The sequence below is a fragment of the Lytechinus pictus genome, chromosome 19 (assembly GCF_037042905.1).
Source record: "Lytechinus pictus isolate F3 Inbred chromosome 19, Lp3.0, whole genome shotgun sequence".
Classification (NCBI taxonomy): domain Eukaryota; kingdom Metazoa; phylum Echinodermata; class Echinoidea; order Temnopleuroida; family Toxopneustidae; genus Lytechinus; species Lytechinus pictus.
Window position 1 is genome coordinate 12,035,961 of NC_087263.1, and position 24,016 is coordinate 12,059,976.

At 35.0% G+C, this 24,016-nt stretch overlaps 1 protein-coding gene across 2 annotated transcripts in view; it reads left to right on the forward strand.

Moving 5' to 3' along the window:
• The first annotated feature begins 233 nt into the window (after positions 1-233).
• LOC129282759 (spondin-1-like) overlaps positions 234-24,016 on the forward strand; it is a 31,802-nt gene continuing 8,019 nt past the window's right edge. Inside the window, exons 1-6 of one of the 2 annotated variants that reach the window (XM_064113641.1) lie at positions 234-324; positions 15,702-15,775; positions 16,363-16,500; positions 18,073-18,221; positions 22,054-22,314; positions 23,320-23,509. In XM_064113641.1, coding sequence (XP_063969711.1) covers positions 302-324; positions 15,702-15,775; positions 16,363-16,500; positions 18,073-18,221; positions 22,054-22,314; positions 23,320-23,509 — 835 coding nt within the window. In that variant the 5' untranslated portion in view covers positions 234-301. Of the gene's footprint in view, positions 325-5,662; positions 5,807-15,701; positions 15,776-16,362; positions 16,501-18,072; positions 18,222-22,053; positions 22,315-23,319; positions 23,510-24,016 lie in introns of those variants that run through there. The other variant, XM_064113642.1, reaches the window with a different exon arrangement.

The following is a 24,016-nucleotide window of genomic DNA, read 5'->3' on the forward strand; positions in this document are numbered from 1 at the left end:
CGTCATCAGAGGAAATATTGCTGGTGTCCCTCAAGGTTGTTGCATATGGCCATTTTCATTTCTGTATGTATGATTTTACTTAAGTTCTTGCCAAAATCTCAAAACCCTAGTTCTTGAATGCTAGAAAGAACAGACAATATCAACACTGCAGGGGTCAATTAGGTAAGTTAATTAATCATGTAGTATAGTTATTTGAAACATATTATTTTATTTCTCCTTTTTTTTACAGTCCTTCTTCAGAGTACAACACCCGTGTCTTTCAGAGAATTCTTTCTTGTCGCAACCAAGGAATCTGCCCCTAATGAATTTGCAGGAAATTTCAGTGTAAGTCTCTTTTTTAATCATTAAACCATTGCTAGAGCAATAAAACCGTGTATCTTAATAATTCAAATTTATAGAAGAATTTAAAAAGAAAAACCATGCCCGAATAATCATCATGTTTGCATTGGGAACTGTCTCCACTTTGACATAGGATATAGAGTAAAATTTAGATGATGTTTCCAGTCACTTCACTTTGCACTTCATGAAGCACTAAACCAAATTGTTCAGGTGTATTTTTTTAGGGTTTCATTTTACAGGTGACAGGGTAGCAAGAACCTTGAAGCTCAGAATTCAAAGTGAAATTAATGTGTTGGTTTGGATTTATTCATGATATAAGAATTAAAACAATATACAGTGTATATTAAATAAAAAATAAGTGCAAACATAAATACTTAAAAAGATACAAATGGATCACTCAATTCAGACCCATTGAAATAATGGCTCTGGTCTTTCTAGATGTTCAATCAAAGTAACTAACCAATGCCTTTATATTTCATAGAAAATTCTGTGTGTTTTTTCATCAGATTACAGACAAATTAAAGGTGCGTTTCTCAGATAGGTGCAGCCATGCCTTGAAGCACACCTTCGCATCAAGTAAGACATCCATCTCGGCTCAGTGGATTGCTCCACCGGCTGGGACAGGGTGTGTCATTTTCAGGTGAGGCCAAACAAACTTTAAAGTGATTGGTTAACATAGGTTTGACTTTTAAAAAATCTGAGCTAGAAGGTCACACTTGTCACCTGTGTCTGTGATATGTTACAAAAATGAAGCCCAGAAAAAATTGCATTCGAAAATAATTATTTAGTGCTTCAAAAATTGAAATATAAAGTGACCGAAAACACCATCTTAATTTCATCCCATACACTTTTGTGTACTATTTAGGCGTCTATAAGACGCCTATTTACAAAATCGGGGTTTGCCTTGTAGTTTTAGCTTTTCATTCTCAATAATGGTTGTTTTCAGGGTTTATTAGTTCTAATACATGCACTTGTACACATGTTTCATCTTGGTTTGAGAATTTTTTAAATCGGCTGCTCACAAAGTTAAACAATACCTTTAAGGTTAATGCGACATAATTGACAAAACAGTAAAATAAAGACTTGTGTTTTAGCAAGGAAGCTCCTCTAACACCCTCTTTCTAGTCTGCAAGCACAGACTCATATTTGATATTTTAACAAATTATAATAATAATATAGGTATATTTACCCAGGAAAGCCACTTCAGTTCTGAAAACTGTTCTCCAAGCGAGCCCTGCTATTATTATTACCCCGCCTTTTTCTGGGCTGCCTATATAGGCGCTCAAGCATACAAAAAATTTCTTCCTACCGGGTAGCCATTCACCTCACCTGGGTTGAGTGCAGCACAATGTTGATCAATTTCATGCTGAAGGAAATTACGCCACAGCTGGGATTCGAACCCACAGCCCTCTGTTTCAAAGTCAGAAGACTAATCCACTGGGCCACATGCAATGCTCCACCAAGTCTAGATTGAAGACACCAAAGGCTCTGAGTCAAATAGTAGAGCCAGCCACAGTACATAGTGAATCTAGTCTCACTACTTCAGACTCTGCATTATGCACTATGCAAATTGCGAAAACCAAGGGTCTGTACCTGCAGACTACCCTCTTTGAAAATTTTTCTGCTGAAGGGAAGTTTTGCTGTATGGCATCACCTTCTCATGCACACTTTATGCCTTTTAGCTCCCTCCACTCCAAAAACTCTGGTGTTGATTTAACACCAGCCCGGTATCTATATATGTCCACACCAGAGAATTATTGAAACAGCACCAGTTTGGAATCAAACCAATGCTGTTTTAATACCAATTGGTGTTGTATAAACACCTATCTGGTGTTAGACCAAAACCAAACTGGTGTTGTTTAACACTTCTCTGGTGTGGACATATATAGATTTCGGGCTGGTGTTCAATCAATGCAAAAGTTTTTGCAGTGCACCTTCTCATGCACCCCTTACACCTTCCAGCTCCCTCCCTCGTCAGTACTCGTCTTCCCTGTCTGGCTTATTTCTTTTATATCTCTATCTCTCCATCTTTCTCTTTCTCTCTTCCTCTCTTGCTTCTTTCTTTCTGTCTACACTGCAAAAACACCAGTGTTGATTTAACACCAGCCCAGTTTCTATATCAGTCCACACCAGAGAATTGTTGAAACAACACAAGTTAAGAATCAAACCGATATTGGTTTAATACATGTACTATTGGTGTTAGCCTAATGCCGAACCAGTGTTGTTTCAACACTTCTCTGGTGTGGACCGATAAAGATACCAGGCTGGTGTTAAATTAACACCAGCATTTTTGCAGTGTATATCCCTAGTTCTCTACCTCCCAGTCTTTCTCATTTGCTCTCCCTCTGTCCCCTTGCTTTTTTCTTTCTGTCTCTATCTACCCATCTTTATCATTCATTTCTCCCTTTCTTCCCTCTTTTGCTTCTTTCTTCCTTTATATCTCTATCTCCCACTTTTTTTTCTCAATCTCTTTCACTCTCTTGCTTCTTTCTCTATATCTCCAATTCTATCTCCCAATACTTCTCATCTCTCTCACTCTCCCTGTCTTCCCTTGCTTCTTTCTTCAGGGTTCCCAGCCCATCAGGGAAAATTGTAATACTTTTTTCCAGTCAGGGAAAAATCAGGCAAATTGATTTAAAAATACCTAAAATCAGGGGGAAATGCCTCAAATGAGGGAAAAGTCAGGGAATTTTGATCAGCCCAAAAGTCGAAAGCATGGTAGTCAGTCAGACTCTGTTATATTTTTCTTGCATATCAAAACAACATCCATTGAATGGCTGGTTATTGTGGTACTAATTAGTTTTACATATTGTTTTTATACTGAAAATACATGTAATTCAGTGCAACAACTTAGAAAACATGCAAAACTAGGAATGGGTTTAAATAATTATCAGGGAAATTTTAAACTTCATCAGAGAAAAATCAGGGAATTTTTTTTCTTGAAAAGCTGGGAACCCTGTTCTTACCATCTCTATCTCTGTCTCGTCATCTTTCTTCTTCGCTCTCCCTCTCTTCCCTCGCTTCGTTCTTGCTCTCTATCCCTCTATCTTCCTCTCCCTTTTTCTCTCATATTTGTAAATTTGTTTCCTCTCTTTATATTTTTCACTTTGAGCATCATTTTCATCTCTTTATGCATTTATCTATATGCGAAACACAAAGTCGATGAGCAGACACTGCATTACTAGAGCAAATAAGTTTTCAGGAAATCTCTCCTCGTGCTCGTGCACTCCTCAAGCTCTGCAGACTTCTTTTAGCGCAATTTAGGTTTTAATTTAGGCGCAGGTCCGTGCCGGGTAATGTTTTTAATTGGGTTGCTTAATAATAGATTACATATCTTGATTGGTGATTATTCTCTCATCAGGAAAGAGGCTGGGTTTGTTATGGGCATATTGTAAAGGCAAACAAAGGTCCTACATTGCTTTTAGAAGGTTAATTGTTTTTTAATCTGTTTAGTCTTATTGATAAAGAGGATGCTACCTTAGTCAGCATTCTGTGAAAGTACATCTATTTATTTATTCAAGCTTTCAGTGATTTTTTTCTTTTCATTGACAAAATGGTATTCCTTTGGGGTAGGGGCAGTACAGCAGTACACCCCAGCCCCCATACTATACTTTTTTTTTCTAGTAGAGATGGAGAGAAATAATACTCATTTTAGGTCCCTTTTTCAGGGAAATCAATCGTGCTTCCTTCAGGAAAATCATTGTATCATATGAGTATGCCTACTTAAACTAAAAGGGGAAGTTCACCCTGAAATACAGTTTGTTGTAAAAATAGCAGAAAATATAATAAAAATATTGATGAAGGTTTGAGGAAAATCCATTAAAGATTAGGAAAGTTATTATAATTTTAAATTTGGGATTTGTGACACCATGAAGGAGCAGCTGCCCCATATGTTATGTAATATAAAATGGATAAATTTCCATTTTTTGATGGTTGGTGATGACTTTTTTCTGTTTTCTTTTGGGGAAAGGGTCTGAAATGTTTTTGTCTATTGACTTAATAAAGTTAAACTAAATTTTTTTTCAATCTTTTGAGTAAATGACATTTCTTTGATTTTTTTACTAGATGATATGTAGGAAAGTTGCTCACATATGTCATCACAAATCAAGTAATTAAAATTCTTGTAACTTTTTTGTTCTTTGATGGATTTTTCTTAAACTTAGGGCAATATTTTTTTTTCTGTCATTTTTACAATAAACTTTTTTCAGGGTGAACTTCCCCTTTAAACAGAACAATCAACACCCCCCCTCTCCTGATAGGATTTCATCATGAAACATCTGCTACCCCTGTGCTGTAGTTTTATATTCAAAGGTGTGACCATTATCATTCTGGATTCCACATAAAAAGGGGAGCAGCATGTTCGCAAAATATGAAATGTGCAGTGGTTTTGGAAAAAGGGTTGAAATCATAGTTTTGTTAATTAGATTTTTTTAAGAACTTATAAACTTAAACTTGAAATGGAAAAATAATGTCAACAATATTTTTTTATTTTTCTATTGCTGATTCTTTCTTATGATTCCCATCGTAAAAATTCAATTGAAAGCAGTCTTGTCATCATTATCAACCAGACATGAAATGATGTAGTCTTATTATTGATCTTGATTAGATTACAGTGTTGACAGAGGGAAATGTCTGGTTTCACAGACAATCTTTCAATATTTCACAATATGGCTGATATTGTTTTTTAATTCAGAGCTAAAATAAAATGCAAAACGTACATTATTTGGGGATTATTTAAAAAGGGTGTTTTCCTGCGATGAATTCATTCGCCTTTTGTTGAGTTGCATTTTATACAATGTACAAAGATCTCTGAAGGGGGAATTAAACTTCATAACACTGTAAAGGTCAAGTCCACGCCAGAAAAATGTTGATTTGAAATGGAGAAAAATCAAACAACCATAATGCTGAAAATTTAAAATAAGAAAGGTATGACAATTTAAATTTATACTTATTTTTCACAAAACAGTGGTATACACAACTCAGCGATATGCAAATGAGACAGTCGATGATGTCCCTCACTCACAATCTCTTTTGATTTTTATTGTTTGAATTATACAATAATTCATTTTTTACAGATTTGACAATAAAGACCAACTTGACTGAACCTTATATTATTAAACAATGCCAATTTCACATGTTCAGGGAGGAATTAATAGCAGTTTTACTTGACAATGAGGTGAAAATTATGATCTTTTATACATGTATTTCATATGATAAAATACAATAGAAATAGTGGATGATGTCATCAGTCTCCTCATTTGCATACCAACCAGGATGTGCATATAACTGTATTGTGAAATTGAGCAAAAATTTATTTTTTTTTAATTACATCCGATTTAGATGAACTTTTCAGTGTTATATGCTTGTTGGATTTTTCTTTTTTTATTCAAATCAACTTTTTGTTGGGGTGGACTTGTTCTCCTAGTTGAAAGGGATAAGACCTAACAATGTTCCATATATATACACGGTAAACTTTGATATTTTGAGTATTTTTGATAAATAAAAAAAATCTTGGTCATATCTTTTATGGTTGTTATTCTTTATTATTTTACATTATTTGTACATGTTTTTCATTATTTTGTTCAGTATTCTATCAAATTGGCATCAAATATAATTCCTTCTATGATAGGGTCAAATTAGACCCATATAGGCTTAGCAATAGCTTTTTTAGAAGTTAACATGGTCAATTGATCATTCATTCAGGTTGACATAATTTATATTTGCCTTTTTGTATTCTTTTTAGGTGCGAATGGGCAGTGAAATCTAATTAAATAGTGAGAATCATATCATAGCCCAGTTCACACCAGTTAGGACCAATTGAGCATTTATTTTGTAGGCCTAATAGGGAGACTGTTTACAGATAATATGAAGTCACCAACATTGCCATCAGGGAATAATTACACTGGGACTAAAAAAAGGTTAAAAAGAACCCTGGAATCTCAAAAGATAGCGGTTTTAAAGCTTATTCAATGTTTTGCAAAACCAGGTAGTAAGTTGTGAAAAGTAGCCCCTGAAAATTAAAATCAGTTTTTTGCCTGATTGCCATAATTATGAAATACTTTTTTCTGTGCTCTCTTTCATTTTTTAGGTGCAAGGAGTAAGTGCCTAATAAAAATATCATCATTGACCTGATTTTCTTTTATTTGTAGAATATGATTTATTTTTAAATTGTACCAGATGATTGAGTTTTTTGGGGGGAGGGGGGGGGCAGCATTCTCATCGTGAAGCTGTGCCTGATTCTACATAGCAATCACATTGTTGTCAACAAAGTAAATCTTCAGCTTTATCAATTTGGGCAGAGGTCTGATTCTCAGATTGGCAATAACTCTCCAATTCTGAACACCTCATTCGCAGGGGACCCATACACCTACACAAAAACATATTGGTTTCTACGTGTAAGGGTCATTTAGACTAGAGGTAAATGCATAAAGACGTTATTCATAATGTGTTATGCGCCATACAAGAACTGACTATTATTATTACTTTAATAAGATTCTTACTGTGCAATGCAGCTTATAAGTTATCTAGATGTATAACCTGCCATCCCAAAATAATTTGCCCAAAATGAATTTTTAGATTATCATTAAGCTTGACAAACTTAACATAGTAAGCTTTCAAATTATTTGATTTGTAACTTGTCACAATTGATCAACGATGATTCACACAAGTACTTGATTGGATGTAGAAGAATTCAGTGAGAGCATTGAAGAATAAAGAGAAAACAAGGTTTAAAGCAATACAATATTTAAATCACATTGAGTAATCTACTAATAGTATAAACCTTCAAGTGACCTAAGTATACTTTTTTACTTCAACTTCAAGCGGACCCCCTCCCAAAATAATGATAATTTAAATGAGCTGTGTGAATGAAGCAGTGTTTTGGTATTTTGTGCTGTGTAAATGGACCCATGAGTCACTCCAGGATTTGATAAGTTTACTTTTGTTTTATGAAATCTAAGATTAGAAAGGTTATGGGTTGGTAGGTGGGTCAGCGAATTAGCCAAGGTGTGTCCATTTGATATGGTTGATGATTGAGATCATGGCAAAGTTCAAATTGCTTTGGGAGATTGGATTTCTAGAGGGAAAATCCTGTAGTTTCTTGCATAAAACCCTCAAATAATGAAAATGTGCCCTATATATATATATATATATATATATATATATATATATATATATATATATATGTAGTTATATATATATATATATAGAGAGAGAGAGAGAGAGAGAGATATAATATTATGTATAGAGAGAGAGCATATGATTTGATTTATTGAGCTGTATGCCAAAGAGAAGATGGAGAAACGATTGATTATGTTTGTCATGTGATTAAAGGTCTCAAAAATTGTGTAAGAGGAGATTAGGTTAACATTTTTATTTAAATACACAACGTATTGCATGGGCTTTGTTTAGGTGTATTTCCAATTCGTCAATACTATCTAAAAGAGAAATAATAACAAGTTTGCTATTTCCAGAGAGGAGTATTATATATACACAGGACAGTAAGAAATTGGGTTAACTAACTTAGTCAGAGAATCCAACTTTTGTGGGTCAAATCACAAAGTAGGGCAAAATATCCATTCCTTATAGATTTACGTAGACCTTTTCCCCTCCGTGTGGTATCACTGGGGAGTTTATATTACATTGCCGTCACTCAACTAAATGGTCATTGCACCCCATATTCAATTTTAAAATAAGGAGCTTCATACCACCTTCTAATAGAAAAGAACTAAGGACTAATTTGATTTAGCGTTTAAGAAGCGAAGATGGAAGATGGATGGACCCGCCTCATCCCTGTCTCCAATTGGTTTCTTATTAAGGACCAGGGGATTTTAGAATGGAATTACCCTGATGAAAATAGGATCCGTTCTCCGAGGGGTAAGGACCGCAAGAAGAAGGTTGGTTTTCCATCTGACCTGTCTGTGATCTAGAGCATCTTTCTGATTTTACTTTTTTTTTTTCAAGTGTAGCACTTTTTTTTGCATTTAGATTAGATTTCAGTTTATTGATTTCATTTTGGGATCAATTTACCATGGTACTGCTTCTGCTACTACTACTAGCGCCACTACTATTAGTACTACTGGTAAAACTACTACTACTATGGTAAACTGCCGATTCGTCTATTGCCAACTCGTCCACTCATCACATAGTCTACCTTCATGTAGTCTAATCAACATTTCATCTAACGCCAGTTCGTCTATGACCATTTCATCTGATAACCCCTTGGTCTAATACACATTTTCTTTTCATTCATTTTGTCCAATTAATACTTATCCACTTAGACCAAATGGTTTATGGACAATGGATTAGATTTCAGTTTATTGATTTCATTTTGGGATCAATTTACCATGGTACTGCTTCTGCTACTACTACTAGCGCCACTACTATTAGTACTACTGGTAAAACTACTACTACTATGGTAAACTGCCGATTCGTCTATTGCCAACTCGTCCACTCATCACATAGTCTACCTTCATGTAGTCTAATCAACATTTCATCTAACGCCAGTTCGTCTATGACCATTTCATCTGATAACCCCTTGGTCTAATACACATTTTCTTTTCATTCATTTTGTCCAATTAATACTTATCCACTTAGACCAAATGGTTTATGGACAATGGATTAGATTTCAGTTTATTGATTTCATTTTGGGATCAATTTACCATGGTACTGCTTCTGCTACTACTACTAGCGCCACTACTATTAGTACTACTGGTAAAACTACTACTACTATGGTAAACTGCCGATTCGTCTATTGCCAACTCGTCCACTCATCACATAGTCTACCTTCATGTAGTCTAATCAACATTTCATCTAACGCCAGTTCGTCTATGACCATTTCATCTGATAACCCCTTGGTCTAATACACATTTTCTTTTCATTCATTTTGTCCAATTAATACTTATCCACTTAGACCAAATGGTTTATGGACAAAATGGCTATTGGACCAACTGGTTATTAGACCATGGGGATAGTGGACGAATCGATGATAGACCAAATGATAGTAGACAAGTTGGTAATTAGACGAAATGGTATTAGACCAATTGGAAATAAACCACTAGTATACTGCTGCTAGAACTACTACTACTACTATTGCCAGAACTATTACTACTACTGCTGCTGCTACTACTACTACTTCTGCTATTACTTTTACTACTACTTCTGCTATTACTACTACTACTTCTACTACTGGTAGTAGAAGTAATGTATTAAAAGTAGTAAAATACTACTTCATCTACTATGGTATTCTTCTATTGTAGCGTCAATAGCCTTACGCAATTGAAATACTAGGTGTAAGAACTTAAAAGAGCATTTACTCTTGTCAAGGTTTCTAGATATATTTCTGACAACAAGGCGTCATGTCTGAATAAACTGGGGATTGCTGCAGTTGACATATGTCACACTTGAAAATGAACCTCCCCTATCAGAGTTCATCACTGGTGCCAATTTGAGGATCACTCCACGATGCCACGTGAGGCTGATTACAATGCATAGCTGGACGTTCTGGATGGCCACTTCGGGAATTCCGATGAATAATTGATTTGTGACAACTCTGAAATGTAATTGCAACGAATTGGTTATTAGACCGTAAAGTCAACCTCAAAGTAAACCGACCTTTCAAACGCTTCTTTTCCCAGGGAAATCGGCAACAAATTTTGCTGCAAAACACGTCAAAAGCCCAAAACACGAATGACAACAGCAAATATTTTAGCATTATTACAATAACTGCTATGTCCTGTAAGGGTATGTTTATTCCATTTTCAAATTAAGTTCAACTAATGGGAAGTCATTAAGGCCAAGTACATGTCATCATCAAAATTGACCTTTTCTGTCATTACTATTTATTGTTGGCAATCCCAAGTAAACAAGTGGAGTTAATGCTTTTTGCAAGAGAAGTCTTCTCATAATCCTGTTTCAATTTAACAGCAGTCAAACAGGAATCATGAAAATGGCATATATAGGGGTTACGTGCCCCTTGCACCATATCGTGAAAATGTAGGGGGAGAGAAAAAGGAAAAAATAATAAGTTTAATCTGATAAACAGAGACGTCTCAGAGTTTTAGTCTTTTGATGATTGTTTTAATTATATTGATCATGAAATCAATAAAACACTTTATTGTAAAAAAGTTTCAGACCCAATAATTTCATTTGACATTTTACAGGATGGTCATGCAGGAATTATGCGCATACATTCGTAATTCCGAAGCTTCGTTATTCCGAAGGTTCGGTTATTCCAAAGGTTCGTATTTCCGAAAGTTCGCAATTCCGAAGGTTCGTAATTCCGAAGGTTCGTTAGTCCGAAAACGAAATGATTAACGAACCTTATTTCGTTTTCAGAATAACGAGCCTTCGGAACATTGAACCTTATTTCGTTTTCGGATTATCGAACCTTCGGAATAATGCCACAAATGTTCGGATTAACGAACCCTTTTACGTTTTCGGATTAACGAACATCGAGGTATAGGCAATTTACGTGTTTCGGAATTACGAACCTTCGGAATAAAGAACCTTCGGAATTACGAAGTTTAACCGGAATTATGAATAGTGGCGTATCTAAGAACATGATATGATTCATGCCCCCTGTTTGACTATAGCGGTTGTAAGGAAGCAGAATTATGTCACCGGCCAGTCTTAAATTTCCACGGAATTTTGGTATACGTAGTCATGTTCATTCTTGATCAAGTCAAAAGATGGCTTTGACGGTTTGTGTCAGAAAAGTTTACCAAATTTATGATGTGAAACATTATTTTATTGATTGTCAATTTAGAAACAAAACTAAATTTAATGGGAATTAAGACTTATCCATAGTAGACAAAATGTTATTTATAAAAAAAAATGATGAAAATAATCATGATAGTAATGTTGAACCTACACTTTAGAACTGAATATAAGGGAAATAGACTTTCCTGTGTGCTTTAACAATGTGGTGATAAACATGTAAGCTAAAGAATGGAGACTGGAGACATTTTTACATGTTTGCGTATGTGTTCTAAATGACTGACATGCATTTTATGACGGTATGAAATCTTTATGAGAAGTTAATGAAGATGAGAAGAGAACTGACACCATGATCTTTAAGCTGCTGTTATAAACATTGATGTTCAGTGGTAGACTGTATTATGAGATTCAATGTCAAGATAGCTTTCTCTGTTGATAAGAGTCTGTATTAAAGTCTGCTTAAGCAATTAGAATGTAGTTCTCTGATATTTCTTTCCCATAAAGTTGTCATCTGAAGATATAATCAGGGCTGCTATTGATATCCTGTTCTACTCCAAAGAAATGTCTGAGGGTTTTGAATTCTGGTGAAGGAAAAAAGACGTGTTTAGAGAATGTCTCATTTCTTTTTAGGTTAATGCATCTTTTGGTAATATTTTCAGTATACCATAGCTATAAGTTTGATCAGATGAAAAGCTGAACATTTTTTAAATGAATAAAGACTTTGAAAGAGAGGGTTGAGTCTGGAAATTATTGATTTATTGATTCATTTATTTCCACATTTCATTTTTTTTTTTAATAGTACCTAAATGACATTACAGAATAAAGTACAATATATACATTACCTACCTGTATACAGGGTTTCCAGCCCATCAGGTAAAATTATTTTACTTTTTTCTAGTCAGTGAAAAATCAGGGAATTTGATTTTTTTTAAACTACCTCAAATCAGGGAAACATGCCTCAAGTGAGGGAAAAATCAGGGAATTTTGATCAGCCCAAAAGTCGAAAGCACGGTAGTCAGTCAGACTCTGTTGTATTTTGTTGCATATCAAAACAACATCCATTGAATGAATGGTTATGGTGGTACTAATTAGTTTTACATCATTGTTTTTATACTGGAAATACATGTAATTCACTGCAGCAACTTTGAAAACATGCGAAACTGGGAATGGGTTTAAATAATTATCAGGAAATTTTTAAACATCATCAGGGAAAAATCAGGGAATTTTGTTTTCTCAAAAAGCTTGGAACCCTGGTATATTAGTATTCCAATGCAAAGAAAATATATAACATAAAACAATGAAATACTCTTAAATTTTTATTGAGGAATAAATGTTACCAGTCTACTTCCTCCAATCAGAGAATGAAAATTCTGTGTGTACAAAGTGAATGAGAAAAGGGGGTGTCGGAGAAGTGGGGTCATATTCACCCTGTTGGGTCACAGAAAGCTTCAAGGAAGTTTTTTTTATATACATGAAAATGTGTTTTTTACTCCCAGATATTTTTCCCTTGCTACATACAGTTGAATTCTTTAGCCCAGCGCACGCTTGATCCGATGCAATGCAATTTTTTAAATAAATCGCATTTTGCATTAAATGTGAAGGTTCCAAGACGTAAGTTGAATTCTTAAGCCCAGCGCACGTGTGATCCGATACAATGCAATTTTTTTAATAAATCCCATTTTGCATTAAATGTGAAGGTGCAAGACGTAAAATTATTCTATTTGAAGTTTGGCATTATAGGAATAATAAAATTATTTTACCTAGCGGCAAGCCCTATGGTCAGGGAAAAGTCCAAATCGGCTTCAAGTCTCAGCTGATGATGACATCATTGTGATTCAGTTTGAGATTGATTTTACTTTTATTCCTACAGGGAGGCTCAAACTAGACTGAATTTCAATTTCAGTAGTCCATGCCACCATTTTGAACTTTATCGGCTGGAATGTTCATCTCAAATGTTTTTCTTTGAAATTCGGATCGCAACAAATCGCATCGTGTGCACCGGGCTTTGGTCACATGGTGAAAAATATACTGACTCATTAAGTATATAAACAGTCATAAGCCTTGCCTGTGTACCATATTTAAGCAATGACGTAGGGATGCCTATAGTTGTTTGTTTTCATGTTCATTTGTGAAAGCCAGCCCATGGGATATTTTTCACCATCCACCTACACAAATAACTTGTGGTAATCAGAACATTCTATCGCATTTTCTCGCTGAGGCATGACTCAAAATCCATCAGAAGCAGCATTGGATAATGGGTACCATGTATATATAGTCTCATCGTGCTAGTTAAAGTTAAAGAGGAAGTTCATCCTGTAAAAGGGTTTATTGTAAAAAAAAAAAAGCAGATATATGATAAGAAATATTGGCAAAGGTTTGAGGAAAATCCATCAAAGAATAAAAAAGTTATTTTTTAATTTTAATTATTTGATTTGTGATGTCATATGCGAGCAGCTTTCATACATATCGCATGGTAAAATAATCAATGAAATGTCATTTTCTCAGAAAATTGAAAATGGTTTCATGGTACCTTCAGTATATCAATTCATAAATGATTTCAAACCCGATCCTGAAATGGAAAAGAAAAATTAAGTCATCAAAAAGCATAAAAAATTAAATTTATGCATTTTGTGATTAACTTTAATGGGGCAGCGGCTCGTTTATGACGTTACAAATCAAGAACTTGAAATTCTAATAACTTTCTTAATCATTAATGGATTTTCCACAAACCTTTACCAATACATGTATATATATATATAAATATATATATATATAAGATATAAGATATATAAGATAAGATATAACAAAGATTTTGTCAGGGTGAACTTCCCCTTTGGCTTTAACTGGGTATAGATGCAGATCTATAGTTTAGATTTGTATTCTGAAATAGAAGTCTTCTGAATTTGATCATTTCTTTTTCATATATAGACATAACTACAAATAATGGTCATAATTCAAAACCTAAAAATGGTGATGATATAAAAATAGTTATGATACTAATCATAATGGTATCGTTATAATGATTATGATGGTGATTGTAATGATGATGATAATAACCATTCCGCTTTTATCGAGCACAATAACAGATATGTCATCACCTGGTCCAGTAGATTCTGGCTTTTCCACTCCCTGGGAAGCATTCCAACAAGAGTTTCCAAACTCAAATTGCTGGGCATACTACACTGGAAGACCGGGGGGGGGGGGCACTTCCATTGACAAGTGGATACCATGGGGTCTCGAAAAGCAGCCTAAACAAGTATTTTCCATATTCTGAAAATGCACCCCTTAAGTATTGGCGTGTGAAACCCTACCGTTAACAAGTATTGGAAACGAAACGATACCCTTGGCAAGTATTCCCAGAATTGAACCCCCTAAACAAGTACAGCGATATTTTTATAGGTCAAGGACGTCGGTTTTACCTTTACCTACATCATTGGGTTTAGTACGTACGGCCCACCTCCCACACCTTGCGCAAATTGGACTCTAAACAAGTAGTGTTGACTGTTGGGGCAAAAAGTACATCTTTTATAAAACATATGTCTTTTTCATACCCTTGCAAATTTGACCCTAAACACGTAGCTTTCCTAGCAAAATAGATCCCCTTTTTTCATTATTTTAGTGTTTTTTACACCCTTATTACGTAATGTGCCCTATTTTTAAAAAGACATCCTTTTTACTTGTTTTTTTTGGTCGTGCATGGTATCCACTCGTAAATTTAAGTGCCCCCCCCCCCCCCCCCCCCCCCCCGGTTGGAAGACATACTGGATAAACTTGGATGGAATGTTACACAGTATGGATGATGCATTGCCAAAACCAAAGGACACAAGGCCACACTGAGATTCTAACACATGACCCCCGGGGGGAGGGGGGGTACTCACGAGATAAGGCACACAGGGTTGTGCCGCTTGAATGGGTCGCGTTTATGGAAGAAATCCCTAAACATGGGGTATGGTTTTATGCTGGAAAATCCCTAAGCATGCCCCCAATTTTTAGATACTGGCCTTATACATGGGTCCATATTCTCCTCCAATTTTGGGTGATAACCCTTTTTAGTTGTTTTTTGGGCTTGTCAAATTTTAATAAATCCCTTATAATGGGTACCATTAATATGGGTATGGGTTTTAAACCTTCAGCTGCTCACCCCCATCCAAACCAAATTTAAGTTCCCCCCTCCCGGACATGACCCTGTTATAAGACAAAAATCAGAGCCACTGGCACTACAACACAAAGCTAAGAACTTTTAAAATGATAATAAATCAGAAAACTTTCATCAGTTGGGGATGATAAATTAAATCATTTTAAGCTTCAACCAACCTTAATGATTATTTGGGGCGAGCTTTCGTCCACTCCAGACCTGTGGACTTTCTCAAGTTAATTGATCAGTCACAAAGTTTGCTGCCTGTGGTGGTCTGTACCTCCATGTTTCTTGATCACTGGACCGAAGATTGGAGACAAGTATATCCAGAGACTCTATTTGGTACGGGATTAATCCTTTTCATCCACAGTGATTCTTTCACCCTTTTTTGAAGTTTTGAAGTTACCTTCAAAAGTCAATTACTTGGGCATCATGATAATGATAATATTGATATAATAATGATTTTAAAAAATAATAATGAGAATGATTTTGTCCCCTTTTTTCATCACAGAGCTGGTGTAATTCAGAAGAAAACAGTGTGGTTTGCTGAAGATGGTCGACTCACTTTGCAACTCTGCGAGAGAGGTGAACTTTCCTCTTTTCATTAACTCACGTTCTTTTCTCAATAATACTTTTATCATTAGCATAAGATTTGGGGGGATAGCATAGATTGTTTAGTTTATATTGTTAAGATGTTTACAGGCCTTAAATCTTGTTCTTTTTAGGGCAATGCCACTTTTTTCTGTAGGGTTACAGCACAAATTGAAAATATTAAAAGGCACAAAATTATTCAATACCTATGAGAGGAGCATTGAAAAAATTCAACAGGGCATCAAATCCACAGCATTTGGTGGACCTGATTAATTTAAGACATATGTTATATTTGTACTTGAATGAAAATACATTGTAACTTACAGCATAATTGTTGAGGGAAAATTTTGAAGAATAATTTTACTCATAGACCTGCATACACTTCAAAGGGAAAACAAATTATGTATGTTAGAAATAGGATATTGTCACAATCAGTGACAAAGTAGCATATACATGTAAGTACCCGCCCCTATCTTAATCAAAATGGATTAATTTTATGAACAAACTGCTTTGGAGAAAAATTTTAAACACTTACTTAAACTACATGTATTATGGTTGTTTTTTTTATTTTTTATTTACAGAGGTCCCAGATGGTCCAGCCCCATCCCCCACCCCTGACCCTCATCGCTGCTGTGCCCCGCCCCACCAAGAGGTCAAGTATAGGTTCACCTTTGTCAGCACATGGACGCCACAGACTCATCCAAATCAATACCCTACTGGTAAAATACAGAATTACACCTTTTTTGTAGTTAGAAGGATAATAATTATAACTATTGATTTGATTTGATTTATTGATTTCCGTTTCACAATTGTAATAATAATAATAATAGCTGGATTTTGCCTGAGGATACAAAGCGCTTGCTATTATTACCCCGGCTTTAGCTCGAGCTACCATCACCGGCACTCAATGCATGCAAGGAATTAATCCTACCGGGTACCCATTCACCTCACCTGGGTCGAGTGCAGCACAGTGTGGATAAATTTCTTGCTGAAGGAAAACACGCCATGGCTAGGATTCGAACCCACGACCCTCTGTTTGAAAGGCGAGAGTCAAAACCACTAGACCACGACGCGCCCTGTACATAATAATATTGTACATAATTTGATAAACATAACAAGGTCGAAAATACTACAAGACATAATATAATATATATATAACATAATCATAGATTTAAAGAACACAATCAATAAATAAAGTTACCTCAGATGACATTTGTATTTAAAAGTAAAACAGAGGCTCTTGTCAAAAAAAGCAAAGCCCCTAGCTTGGTTTCATTACAAAATTACTTTAAAGAAATATTGGGTCGTAATAATATAGAGAATTTTTGTTTAAAAATGAATACAAACAATTTTGTGCACTTTACAAACACGTAACTGATGGAACGAGTGAGAAAATATATTATTAACCGTATCAGACATCTGAGCAGGGCAAATTTAATACATTTTTGCCTGCTTATGACTGTGATCAAATGTCGGTCAATAAGTTTCTAATTGTTTATCCACGGACCAAAGTTATTGCCCGCTAAGGAAAGTCTATTAGAAAACGCGTGGAAATGTAGCGTGGAACTTTCTTATACAGTATAGCACTTAACACTTACTTTATCAGTGGTCTCTTAGTGCTCTCCAGTAATGTAGCATAATTACCCTGGCTTTAGCAGAGCAGCTGTTACGCGCGCTGCATTTCAAGGAATAGATTCCTACCAGGTACCCATTCACCTCACCTGGGTTGAGTGCAGCACAACGTGGACAGATTTCCATGCTGTAGGAAAAGATGCCATGGCTTGGAATCGAACCCACGTCCCTCAGATTGAAAGACGAGAGTCGTATTCAACCACTAGACCACAACGCCCACATGACCACATTAGAACAGAGTCCCTTACACACACCCTCACTTGTCATTTTCCCATTTTTACACAAGTCGGTAATTTTTGGTAAATTAACTTTCTCTTTTTTTGTGGAGTTTTGCTCTGAATTATTGAAATACGCGGTATGGCATTTCAGTAAGTGAAAAATATGTTGTTGACATTTTAATGAAATGTACCTGATGAAAAGATCTCCAATCATGTACCAAAAAGTCAATAAAAACTCATTTCTTTACATACCGGTATATAACATAAATTGCGTAATGTGTAATTTGTAAAAAGGACAATACGCCTGTACATGGGGCAAGTGAGGGTATAATATTTTCTAGTTCGAAATATCTAATAAACTATATAAAGCTTGATTAATTTTTGACTATTGAACCTTCGGAATAACATACTTTTGGACCAACAAACCTTTTCTTTTCTCAGGTAACGGCAATCACTGGTCCGACTTGATTGGTGCCTCTCACAGTTCAGACTACACTATATGGGATTATGGTCAATATGCTTCCAGAGGTATTAAGATGGTTGCTGAGTGGGGCAGTCCTTACGCGCTAGAGAGAGAGATCAAACAGCAGGTAAACAATCAGTTTTGACCCCAAAAAAATAAAATTTGCAGATGGACCGTCATACATTTTTCTCCTTTAAAGGTATTGTTTAACTTTGTGAGCAGCCGATTTAAACAATTCTAAAACCAAGATGAAACATGTGTACAAGCACATGTTTTAGAACTAATAAACCCTGAAAACAACCATTATTGAGAATGAAAAGCTTAAACTACAAGGCAAACCCCGATTTTGTAAATAGTTGTCTTATAGACGCCTAAATAGCTAGTACACATAAGTGTATGGGATGAAATTAAGATGGTGTTTTCGGTCACTTTATATTTCAATTTTTGAAGCACTAAATGATTATTTTCAAACGCAATTTTTTTCTGGGCTTCATTTTTGTAACATATCACAGACACAGGTGACAAGTGTGACCTTCTAGCTCAGATTTTTTAAAAGTCAAACCAATGTTAACCAATCACTTTAAATCAACAAAGTAATAAGAATTGGCTAAAAGTGCAGCAGAACATTTTCCATATATAATCAGAGTACAGTTGTGCCTGAACAATCTTTATCTTCATAGAAAATTATGTCTAGCTATTTCATATCGTACCTTTAAAAGAATGAAAATGCAGACTGACCCCAATTTTTTTGTCCATTAATTACGGTGAACAAACAAACTTTTATTGGTAACTTCCCCAGTAGGTCCTATGGTCATTGCCATGGTAACAGGGCTCAGCAGCCAATCACCATCAAGATTTCCATTGTGACTACCATAATTACAAAGTAACCATAAATGTAATTCCTTTCGTGAAAAGTGCACCAGTATAATTATAGTGGAATATGGTATGATAATGATTCAAAACATGTTATTTTCAGCCTGGGGGTCGTTTCATAAAGCTCTTTATAGCTAGGTTAAGAGCGACTTTAAGATTGACTGGTGATCTTTTCTTGTGGTAAATGGTATACACCTGAATGTTCATTGACAAAGATTTAGCGTGGCAGAAAGGTTCACCAGTCGTTCTTAAAGTCGCTCTTGACTTAGGAACAGCTATATGGAACACCTCTCCCCGAGCCTTAAAGCATACAAGAAAACCAACCAACTCTATGAATGATTATTCTTCCCCTGTTGGAGATCACTTGATATGGCATGCTATTTGCCTTCATGCAGACAAACCATAGGAAACTATCAAGTAATGAAGGAACATTTGTCAGAGCGGGAATGATACAAACTGACATCGCATCCTCTTGCAATGAATAATTCAGGGCTCAGCTAAATCTTTTCTGAATTTGGAGGCATATTTGGAGAACTCTGAATTTATCTGAATTCCAAGATCACTTTGATGTTATTTTACTATTTTCTGATTATTTTGCTACACACTCTTCTTCAAATTGCTGTTTTCAATATTTTTTAAGCAAAAGTTATCTCTATTTTTTAGTTCAAAACTGTTCAGTGATACAGTTTGCTCTGTTTTTCACATTATGTAAATTTTATCATAGAATGTATAATGTATGTAAATTAAGTTTTTTTTTTAATACTAGAATTTACTATATGACACCTACATGTAGATAGATCCTTATCATTTGATAGGTTGTTTGAAATCGATCATTCAGCCCATATTACAATGATGTCATTTTTCGTGCAATTTTGGATCCATACGATTTTGCCCATTGCACGCTTGCCGAGACTATCGGCTCTACATTTGAAACACTTGTGTTTGCAGCGCGATAATAGCGATAATCAACAGACAGTGCTAGCACTGCATACGCTTTTGCATCCAAATTCATGAATGTCCATTTACAAGGATCTAGCTATTTTTTAGCTGTCATATATAACAAATAATGATTTTTTTCATTTTTGCAAGGGACAGAATACTTCAGTTGATAAAAGACGAAATGAAAGATCCATTTAGCGAGGCATAGCCGAGTTGAATGGATCATTCGATCTTTCACCTCATGAAGTATTGCATTGCACTCATAAACATTCATTATTTGTATACCAGACAAGTAGAATCCTTGCATGTTGAGAGCCCATTTGTCAGTGAGAAATCACTGATGAAAGTGATTCATGAAATCCCCCACCCTTCAGTACATCTTAAATGCAATCTAGAGTAGATATGATATCACTATATCTCAGCATAACCCTGTTTCATAAAACATGTAATCACTTCCAAATGTAAAAAAATCAATTACAAACTTGCCCTTGGCCAATCAAATTGCAGGATTTCAGTAGCTTCATAACAATGACATAACTTTGTCATTAATGGGAAATTGGCCCTGATCATCTTCAGGTGTGGGTTTCATAAAGCTGTTTGTAAATTAAGAGTGACTTTACGAACTACTGGTGATCCTTTCTTGTGGTGAATGATATTCACCATTATATGTTCATTGATGATTATTGAGCACATAAAAAAGGTTAACCAGTCGTTTTTAAAGTCAGTCTTAAGGTACAAACAGTTTATGAAATGGCCCCCAGAGCTCTGTCATTTGCAAGAGATTTCTTCAGTGCCTCTGAAACAGACTACCCCCCCCCCCATTGGAAAATAATAACAAAATTTATGTTACTAATTTGAGCAACAATGCTGCAGTAATTGTGATAATTGGGAATAAAGATTTTATTTGTATTCAGCAGAAAGCAGTTTCAATATTGCATCTTATTTGTGTAATTCTAAACATATATGGACATGGAGAAAAAATGAATTATAGTACTACTAATGATGATGAAGGAAATGAGAACAGAATAGGCTCTAAGTTTCATTCAGTGGACAATATGTTATGTCCTTATTAGTATTATGACAAACAGAAAAGGGAATAAATTATTTAAAAAATGATTTTATACATGTGTATGTTGAAAGGAAATGAGTACAAATACAATGCTGCCAACTAATATGTTTTAACGATATTAGTATGTTTTTACATTATCAAAAGTGACAAAATATGATTTTTTATTGCAAAATATGTTTTTTGTTAAATTTGATTGGCACGCTTCGTATGTCTAATATATCAATTTTTGTAACAAAATTTTTTTTTTTTTCCTTCAAAATATGATTTTGATTATAGATCAGTATGTTTTTTGGTCAACAGAGGTTGGCAGCTCTGCAAATATGTTTTATTTGTTACATGTACATCTAACCATATTGAGCATTATGACTCAGATGGGCAATGACTGATAGACGAATGTATTATAATTTCTGTGATTTTATATATGTTGAAAGGAAATGAGTTCAAAACATGTTTTATTCAGCAGATAATTTGTTACATGTAATCACCATTGAGAGTAACATAATGTGAGCAAGAGGATTAGGAATGAATTATGGATCATGTCAGGTTCAGTGTTCAGTGGGAGAAAAAATGTTGAATAAAATTTAGTTTTCCTTGGTATGCCTGTCACATCATCTCCCTATCCTATTTTTTCTATTCTTTTTTTTCTGTATTTTTTAACACTTCTTTCATTTCCTATATCAGACTCTTTTCTCTATACTTCTATCTTTTTATGATTTTTCTCTCTCTTTCTTTCATCATCCACTTTACTCTTACTATCACGTTTATCTTTCTCAATCTTTCTATCTCTCTCTGTCTAGCTATCTATCTATCTATCTATATACTGTATCCCCTCTCTCGTTTTATCTTCCTGTATCTAACTATCGTTCTATCTATCGTTCTGTTTATCTCCTTCCAGTAATATACATAAGCCTAGAAGGAGTACCTTCACTCATACAACAGTTGGTTGTCTTGTTTGCTGATTTAAATGTGTATTTTGCTTTTAACAAAAAACATTATGAAGAGTTCATTCTTATACACTCTTTTTTCTCTCCCCCCCCCCCCTCTCTCTCTCTTAATCTCTCGCCACTATTCAAACCAGGGAGACGATGTCAAGACCGTAATATTCAGCCGTGGTCTCTTCCCTGCCTACGGTCCTAGACTCCGTAACATGACGTCGTACTTCAAGACCGATTCCCAACGCAACCTCGTGTCTGCCGTGTCCATGATGGGTCCCAGTCCAGACTGGTGTGTCGGCATCTCAAAGGAAAACCTGTGTACAGAGGATTGTGGATGGGTCGAGAGAAAGGTTTTCCATCTGCAACCCTGGGATGCAGGCACAGACAGTGGCATCATGTACAATGTAAATAATTAGTGTTTTATTTATTTATTTATTCATTTATTTACTTATTTATGTATTAAAGTTGGTTTTGATACTGTTTTGTGTGGGGTGTCGTGGTCTAGTGGTTAAGACTCTCGTCTCTCAATCAGAGGGTCGAGGGTTCCAATCCCAGCCATGGCGTGTTTTCCTCCAGCAGAAATTCACCCACATTGTGCTGCACTCAACCCAGGTGAGGTGAATGGGTACCCAGCGGGATTAATTCCTTTAATGCATTGAGCGCTGGAAGGCTGCTTGAGCTAAAGCTGGGGTAATGATAATAATAACAATGCGCCTCGGAATAGTTTATTTGTAAATAGATGGCGCAATATATATGCCTATCGTTATTATTACATGTACTATTGTTTGAAATCATGGTTTGTAAAGATTTCATCCTTGATTATGCCTGAAGCTCGTCAAAAGCTTTCAGTAAAGTGTGGGTAATATGGATTAGAATCATTTCATAATTCGAATATTACAAAAGTGTAGCAATCATTGAGTGTGTTATCATGCAGCTGTTAAAATTTAAATTCTGCATTTTTTTCATCCGTTTGAATTTGAATTTGGCATCAAGCACCCCCTCTCAGCAATGTTTCTATTTTTATTATTCAAAATAACCCTTTAAGCACTATAGTTTTACAGATTTATAAATTGGATTGTAGAAAGCTACTGACTAAGATCATATCCTGAAATTTTCATTACATTCCATGCTTGAGAAATGGTTTTATATAAACAAGGCATAAATAGGCACATACAGTATTGATATTATTGTTATGGTTATTATTTATATTATTATTGATATCATCAGTATTGTTGTTGTTGTTGTCATTATCATTATTATTATTGTTATTTTATTATTATTATTATTATTATTGTTATTATCATTATTGTTATTTTTATTGTTAGTAGTAGTAGTAGTATATTACTAGTAGTAGTAGTATTGATATTTTTGTTATTTATTATCATTTTATTCCAAATAATTTGTCACAGTCCAGGAATTCCCCTATGGATCCACCCGATCCCATCCGTATTATCACAAGCTCCGATCCAAACAACACAAGGGCGCCCTTCTTTCACCCCAATGGAGATCCCATCCCTCCTCTTGCAACAGTCGTCCTTGAAAGAATATCAGTTCGTAACCATAGCAACACAGAAACTGATGATACCACTGGTTCACAAGGTTAGTTTACTTTATTGTCATGTAACCGACTAATGTGGTCACCCCTGAACTTGTTATAATGACAAATTAGCCATTTCTATTTAGAATTTACTATCAGCCAATCATATTGAAGGATTTCAGTAGCTTTTAACTTTAATAAAACAAGTTTTATGAAATGAACCCCTGGAGCCTGTTTCATAAAGATTTTTCAATTATTGTATCTTAAAATCTTAAAATCATAATGGTAACAGTGACCGATAGCCTATCACAATCAAAGTTTCTTTCAAAAGTTAGAATAATGGCAAAGTTACAATAGTTGAAAGTCTTTATGAAACGGGCCCCAGAACGTGTTATCCAATTTGACCCAACATACATATAGCAAGCCATTTTACCATTTATTCCTGTTTATTATGTTTATAATTCAATTCTTGATACAAAAGCAGCATTTTCATGACACAAAATGAATTTGTGATATCAAGAACTATATCCTTTATCACAATAATGTTAAAATTCTTGATATATGAATGA